This window comes from Cryptomeria japonica, chromosome 3 (assembly GCF_030272615.1).
Source record: "Cryptomeria japonica chromosome 3, Sugi_1.0, whole genome shotgun sequence".
NCBI lineage: Eukaryota > Viridiplantae > Streptophyta > Pinopsida > Cupressales > Cupressaceae > Cryptomeria > Cryptomeria japonica.
This window is the reverse complement of record NC_081407.1, coordinates 395983597-395991525: the sequence shown is the minus strand read 5'-3', so window position 1 is coordinate 395991525 and position 7929 is coordinate 395983597. Positions and strand designations below refer to the sequence as shown.

Sequence of the window (7929 nt, the reverse complement as noted above, 5' to 3'; positions counted from 1 at the left end):
TCTTCATGTTCACCCTAATCAAACATACCAACCATTTGCACAATGGAGATTATATTTTATCTACATGATAAATCTGCCATCCACTAGTAGTGAAAGTTTATTTTTAACAACCACCAATTATTTCACAAGGTGGATAGAAGCAATTCCCTTGGAAGATTCCATTGAGGCCTCTATTTACTACTTCCTTGATGGTATGATAATAAGGTTTGGTGTTTCATTCATTATTTTTTTTTATAACGCTAAAGCTTTTGTATGAACATGGATCAACAAATGGGTTGTCAAATGTGGAGTTTACCTAAAGACTTCTTAAAACTTTTATCCTTAGGGTAATAGTTTGGTTGTCTATGAATAAGAACCTCATCTAGATCATCAAAAGGATGAGACAACCAAATTTCCTAAAACACCAATCTTAGAATAACCCTTTGGGATTATATTACACTAAAGAGGATTGTTGGTAAGTATCCCATCATGTCCTGGTGTATGGTAGAGAAGCGAGGCTTCCATTATCCTTAAAATTTCCTTATTTTGAGCTTTCCTAGTAGCTAGAGATATTGGAAATTGATGTCGTGGAAATTAGGTTAGCTAAATTAATGGAGTTGGAGAGGTAAGAGAACAATCAATTCAAACTCTTGAAGCTCACCAAGCACAAACGAAAAGATGATTGATAAGAGAGTTGTTCATAGAGTGTTCCAAGAGGAAGATTTGCATTTGAAATGGGATGAAGATAGATAAAAATATAGTAGACATGCCAAGTTTGATTCTCTTTGTGTTGGCACATACATCATCACCAATTGTAAGCAATCCAATGCATTTCAACTCTAAAAAATGAATTGTAAAATCCTTCATATCCCATTCAATGGGATACACATCAAACTTTTCTTTTGAGGATAACTTCAAATATTTGTGCATATTATCTTAGTTGTTAGTTCTTTCTAGTAAGTATTCCCTCACACAACCACAAAGAAAAGTAGGGAACTAATGGTTCTTAGTAGCCAAGGAACCCTCAATGAGGTTAAAGCAAAAGTTGATGGTTCCCAAGGTACAAGTAACCCTTGACAAGGGTATCGAAGGAAATGTGAACTTGATGGAAGCACATAATATCAAGTGAGCCTAATGAAGGAGAAAGAGTTCGGGGTCTAATAGGTTCTAGGAACCTACGGATCCTCTAAAAGGTTTCTAAGTCCCTGTCAAGCCCCAATGGCTAAAGTAAGAATGTAGAAGGGTGAGAAAAAGCTAAGTCAAGGTCAATTGTTTGAGGATGAAAAGGTGGGAAAGTAATTACAAAAGACAAATGCTGACATGCTTTTTTCATCACCTACTTCCTCTACAATCCTCATTAATGCTAAAACAACCCTCCCAACTACCTCACCTCGAGTCGTAGATCTCTAGGAGATATTTTGAAGTCATTTCCATTGATTATCAAGGGGAAAAGTGACACCCACATCTCATTATGTTTTATATACCTCCTTTCGATTAGGTGCCCATGATTGGGCCACATTTTCAATAGATTTATGAGAGATTTTCCATACTTCATTCACAAATTCATCAATGTTGAAACTAAGAAGGGTATTGGAAATGATTCTTACATAGATGTAGATAAAAATTCTTTGTGTAACATGTCAAAATGTTATAGAGTGGTGGCAAGGGTTTTCTCCCTAACATATTCTCGCTCTTTTTCGAGCATCCTTTAGAGGAAAAAAAGAATAATTATGCTCATTGTAATGGGCCGCCTTCTTTGGTTTTCTTCAAGAGAGATTTGCAACTCTGCAATTTGTTTCTGTAAAATGGGCTCTATTCCTTCATATTAATGAAATTGCTCCCATCACCTCTTTTCACTTTAAATATGTTGTGTGAAATTTAATTCTTATCATTTTTTAAAGTTTGTATAATGTGTAAACCCTGCCTATGAGCATTAATAATGGATTTCCTTCATCCCTCTTGATTTAATCAAACTTAACTTTCATACAAGTACCCTAATTATTGATATAGAAAAAATTGTGTGAGTTCCTCAAGTAATTTAATTGATATTTTGTGCTATAGTGAGTAGGAAGAAGCCATTATAAACATCAATGCATCACCATCCTTTCATTTTTTGCAATGCTCTCTTCCCCTTTTCCTCTTCAAATTGACAAAATAGGGTTGGTTTTAAAGACTACTATTGGGTTGGATTAGTACTCTATACTTAGTTTAGAGAGGGAACCAACCCTTCATATGTAGGTTTTCCTTCATTTAGGAAGGTCCCACACCTTGAGCCACTCCCGTGTTTCACTAATTAGCTGAATTTGAGTTCAACAAGCATGCAGTTTCGGTTGATAACACAATCCCTATACCTTGCCTATATAAGGAAGGTACCTCTAGCATTGTAACATATCTTGTGTATAATATCATCATCATCATATTGTATTCTTATTTAGTGGAATAGAATCTTGTGTTGTTGCTTCTCTATTGTTTCGTGGGCCTGTTATTTGGTGTTGCAAATAAATGATCCTAGGTGTTCACTTCAGTATGGTATTAGTGTATGAGTGATTGTTGTGTTTCCAACAATAAATTATCACACAATTGAATCCACATAAATAATAATTAGATATTAACAAATTCACAATCATAAATAATTACAATATGTTGCATGGACTTTCAACATGAGGTCATAGCATTCAAAGTAATATGGGTGCACAACTGTATGTGAATTATAAAATTAAAATGTAATTTGTTGCTCCTTAAAATAGGGTCTAAAGATTAACTTCTTATGTGAATCCCTTCAAATGAGTGTGAGTGATGTTTATCTAGTGAGCCTTAGCCTTTAGGTTGATTTTTATCAGTTGCAAGGAGGTGCAAAACTCAATGTTGAGTGCAACGTGTAGTCAACCAAACATGTAGAAGGAACCTTCTAGATGAGCGTGGAGATGATAGTTCAATGAATCTTGATGTGGTTCATACTAAAATCCTTCTTAGGTCCAATGAATTTGAAAACACATTCATTTGTTGACGCAAGCTTTGCAAAGCTTCCTAAGCTTTGAACAATGAAATTTGGCATTATCTTGTTATGCTCAATAGTAAGCCTAGAATTAAATAAGCCTTTGTGGTGATTACAATATCCTAAAAAATAGACTAGACATTATCAACTCTTGGATCATGTGTTCGCAATCATAAGGTAGAGTATCCAATTATAATAAAATATGGTAGGACTTAAGACACTTACACTTGGATGATGATTAAAATATCATTGAAAATTGACAAACAAACAAAATAATAAAGTGAGAATACCATTAAGTGATGCAAGATCATTCTTACACCTTAAGATGTTCAAGATTACATCAATCTATAATCGGAAGATTATTGAATCACTCAAAAGAGATTTACTAAGGCATAAAATGAGAAGCTAATCAACTTCTCTTCCCTAATAGTGCAAGTTCTAATGGCGCTTTTAAGTACCACCATTTTTAGATACATAGGAGTGGACATGAATATGAAGACCTAAAGTACATAGTTCAAGGCCGCGTGGAAAGTTCAAGGCTACAAAAAGAGGTTCAAGACTCCAAGTATCTAAATAGGGGCTATATGTATGGGATTGGACAAGAATGCAACACAAATCATTTTCTAGAATGTCAAAATCCCACTCCTTCAAATCTAATAATAGAAATCTAATTTGGATCTCTAAGTACACTCTATAATAGAACATGCTTCCTTGCCACATCTTGAGCTAAGCACCTCTATTTTTTGAACATTTATCCTTCTCTCAATTGTAACATTTATTTTAGTTTATTTTGATTCTGATTTTTAAGTTTAATTCTTATATTTTATCCTTAAGAACTAAATTTCTCCTTATTCTTAAACATAGAACAATTTAATAATCAACTGTATTTTTTAACCAATCTATATTAACTATTATAGAAATTAGATGAGGTATAAAATTGTCATTTTAACTCTTGAACTTTTTAATGTTTAGTAGAATGCTAGGTAACTGGTCTAGAGAAAGGTGTCGAGTGATTTCTTGGACTGAATCTACACCGAGGTTTTGAAAAATGAGGCCGACACAACCGTGAAAAGGATCAATGATGGTGACTGCATAGCGGCATAATTTTCCCTCCGTTCTTCATGCAATTATGTCTGAGATTATGAGTTGGGACCTGACCGGACTACACACCCATTTCAATTTCCATCTTTGAAACAGTGAGAAGCGCGAAGCAAAAAGTTTAGTAACGTACTTATTCTGGAATTTTCAGATCCCTATAGTTCACAGTGGAATACAGCTCAGTCGATGAAGAGAATATAAGAGCGAATGAAATCTGCTTTAAAGGCGAGGAATGGAATACCAAAGCTAGCGTTAAACACCGAAAGAGAAAACGAATCCAAGCGGGTTGTACTGCTCATATCAATACATCGAATGCGATTGAAGGAGAAGAGCAAAAATGGGCATGAAGATCTGTGAAAAGTTTATGACAGTAGTATTAATACTAATGGGGTTTTTCCCAGGGAGAGGAAGCGGAGCTGCGTGCAGAGACTCGTGTGGGAATTTGCAGGTGAAGTACCCATTTGGAACAGGGCCCGGGTGTGGAGACCCAAAGTTTCAGAGCTATGTTAGGTGAGTGCCTTCTAACTTAAACATTAAACAGTACAACAGGTTGAGTTGTTAATGGTACATTGGATTTTACCACAGTTTATAAGGATGATTTTAAAAGTTTAAGATATTATATCATTTAAGAGATTGAGTCTATTGAATGGGAGTATGAGTCTTAGTCTAAAATTTCTTTGGTTGACAATCAGGAGATTATGGGTATCCATTCTGCTCAAAATCCATCGATCAGGACACAATCCTGATCTCATTGAATGGTTAATGATAGACATGAGTTTTTCACAATGGTTAATGGTTAGCATTTTATATTATCTATAAGAAGACCATATTGTTATTGGGTACTCAATATCAGAATCTCGATGTTAAGTTGAAATCTCTTTGATTGAGACTAAAGACTGTGAGTAATCTATTATGTCCAAAATCAGCTGTATATGATTATGATCTCAATTCTTTACGATATATCTTACACTCAGCAATCAATATTTAGGCAGTTAGTTCTCAAAAAAATCTCTAAAATCAATGTCAACTTTACATCCATTGATGAAAGTGGTAGATAATCATTTTACACTCAGTAATCAATTTTTAGGAATGCAGACAATAATCTAAATGTATGTTGTATAGGGATTTTAATGTCGATTGAAATTTCAGTCGTGAAAGATATCTATTTTGTCAAAGTTTTTCAGAGTAAAATATTTCATATGATAATAGACCTTTACGCTCAACAAAACTTAAATTCCATTAACTAAGTTGAATTTTAAAAAAACCTCTAAACTAATGTCAATTTTACATCCAGTGATGAATCCTGATGGACTCATTGAAACATTGATACACTTCAGATTTCAAAAAATCTCAAAAAATCTCAACTTTACATCCAGTAATGAAAGTGGTAGCTAATCATTTGATGTTCAAACATGACCAGGTGCGTGAACAAGAAGCTAATGCTGAGCACCCACAGCGGAACATACCAGATCACCTCTGTGGACTACAATGACCATGTGATTCTGATCGCAGATCCCCTCATGTCCACCTGCAACGCCATGCAGAACAGCGGGAGCTTCGGCCTGGACTGGGCTGCCCCCTTTCGGATCAAAAATGACGTCTTTGTGCTGCTAGGCTGCTCCTCCTCTTCCTCCCTCTTCGCCGCTGATAATTCCGTCTGCGATACAGGCAGTGCTCACATCTGTAGCGCTCTCTATGGGTGCCCCGGAGTCTCAGGCCTCGGCCTCGTTCCCAATTCCCCAATCTCCAGCTGCTGTGTATACTCGCCCATCAATCTCGGCCCTGCAGACGAGCTCAATCTGCCCAAGTTACAGTGCTCCTCTTATACAAGTATTTACAATTTCGGCACCGACCCCACGAATCCCAAGACATGGAAGTATGGTATTGCTCTGCACTATTCTTATAACATTGATAATACCAATACTTACTTCTCTACTGCCTGCACTGACTGCGAGCGGAGCGCTGGTGTCTGTGGCTATTCTGGAATGGCCAATTCTTTTCTCTGTATCTGCAAAAATGGCGTCAATACTACAACCAACTGCTATGGCCAAGGTAACTGAAATGTATTCCTCTGTTTTCATGTTTATCTGAGCATCCTAATTGTGAATTTGATGGGAATGTTAAGAAATATAAATTGTAGAGTCTTTTAACCGAAGATAGAGGGGAGCTCACTGTCAAGTTTTTATCTGTTCATCCTGAGGATCTGATTGAAATGTTAATAGAAAAACAAGTTGTACAGTCTTTCAGTTTCAACTAAAAATACAGGGGAGCTCAGCGTCAAGTTTCATCATATTTATCTGTTCATCCTGATGATGAATTTGATTGAAATGTTAATAGGAAAACAAATTGTACAGTCTTTTAATAAAAAACATTCCATTCTAATGCTCACTAGATTTGTTCCAAGAGGATAGGGGAGGGGAACAGACGAGCTCAATATCAAGTTTTATTATTGAACAGGAGAATTTCAGTTGTTCAGTATTATTAAGAGGTTAAGGTTAAGAAAACAAGAAAGTTCATCATCAAACTTTTTAATAGTCATTCGAGGAAATTCGTCATTAAACTTTTTAGTTGTCATTAAGCATTTTATGAAAGTTGAGAAAACTCATTATGGAGCTTTTTTTAGTGATTCCGCATTTCTGAATATTGGAGAAACAAAAGAGTTTATCATCAAGTTTTTTAATAGTTATTTAATATTTTGTTTAAAAGTCGAGAAAATAAGAGAACTCATCATCAAGCTTTTTAGTAATCGTTCAGCATTTCTAAAAGTTGGAAAAACAAAAGAATTCATTATCAAACATTTTAATAGTTATTTAACATTTTTGTTTGAAAGTTGAGAACACAGAAGAGCTCATCATCAAGCTTTTTAGTACAGTAATTCAACATTTCTGAAAATCAAACTTTTTAATAATTATTTAACATTTTTGAAAGTTAGAAAAACAAAATTAAATTGTTCCATAAACCATCTTTGATCCCATAACATTAAAATTCTTCTGTTCTATCTATTCATGTCTCAATTTGTCTGCCATCGACCTTTGATGGGTGCAGGATACGTTTGGAGCGGAGGATCCAGCCATAGTTTGCATCAGATTTCAGGTCCGCACAAGAAACCCATCTGGTTAAACATGTTCTAAGACTATTTACATACACTGTTGAATTCTAATTATATAGATGTATATGTGCATGCAGGAGCTGTGTCTTTGGTTGGGCTGCTGCTGCTTCTCCTCTTATGGCTTTGATGGATGTCTTTATCAACTGTGTGTAACTTTTATGTTTTTGGGTTGGCATTCAATGCAAACTATTCCTGGTAGGAGTTATGTGAGGCATACCAAGAAATAATTCTTGGAAAATGTATTTTATTTTGTTATTGCTTTGTGAGTGCACAGAGTGAACGACTGCACATATTCTTTGATTGTAGATTGAAACAATCTTTTTCTGTAATTGCTCAAACAACAATATGCTCTCCACTCTTTATGCCAAAGTCACGCTGATCACGCGTACTAGTTTTCTAAAGTTTGGAACAATGTTGCAAATTGTTAACTCGCAATTAAAAAAATGGTACACCATGTGGCTACAGTTGTTGAGATCCTCCAAAGTCAAAAAAGAACGCCCAAAGAGAGGAGTAAAGCAGATTCGAAAATGATATCTACTGATGATGTCGGCCACACATACATAACAAGTTAAGGACAAATATGAATGAAGTTGCAAAACCCCTTGAGAGGAAGTTAAAGGACAAATATGAAGTCGCAACACCCCTTAAGAGGTTTGACAAAACCATTCATATAAATAAATTATTTTAATTGCATCATATTAAAATTCAAGCTTTTAAGTATAGGAGAAATATTAGAGGAAGTTTATTC

At 35.2% G+C, this 7929-nt stretch overlaps 1 protein-coding gene across 1 annotated transcript; it reads left to right on the top strand.

Moving 5' to 3' along the window:
- The first annotated feature begins 4165 nt into the window (after nt 1-4165).
- On the top strand, nt 4166-7582 carry LOC131047912 (wall-associated receptor kinase 3). The gene is made up of 4 exons (XM_057981730.2): nt 4166-4582; nt 5493-6124; nt 7118-7165; nt 7259-7582. Exons 1-4 carry the CDS (start codon nt 4410-4412, stop codon nt 7306-7308), a joined length of 903 nt encoding a protein of 300 aa, XP_057837713.1. The 5' UTR covers nt 4166-4409; the 3' UTR covers nt 7309-7582.
- Nucleotides 7583-7929: the final 347 nt, after the last annotated feature.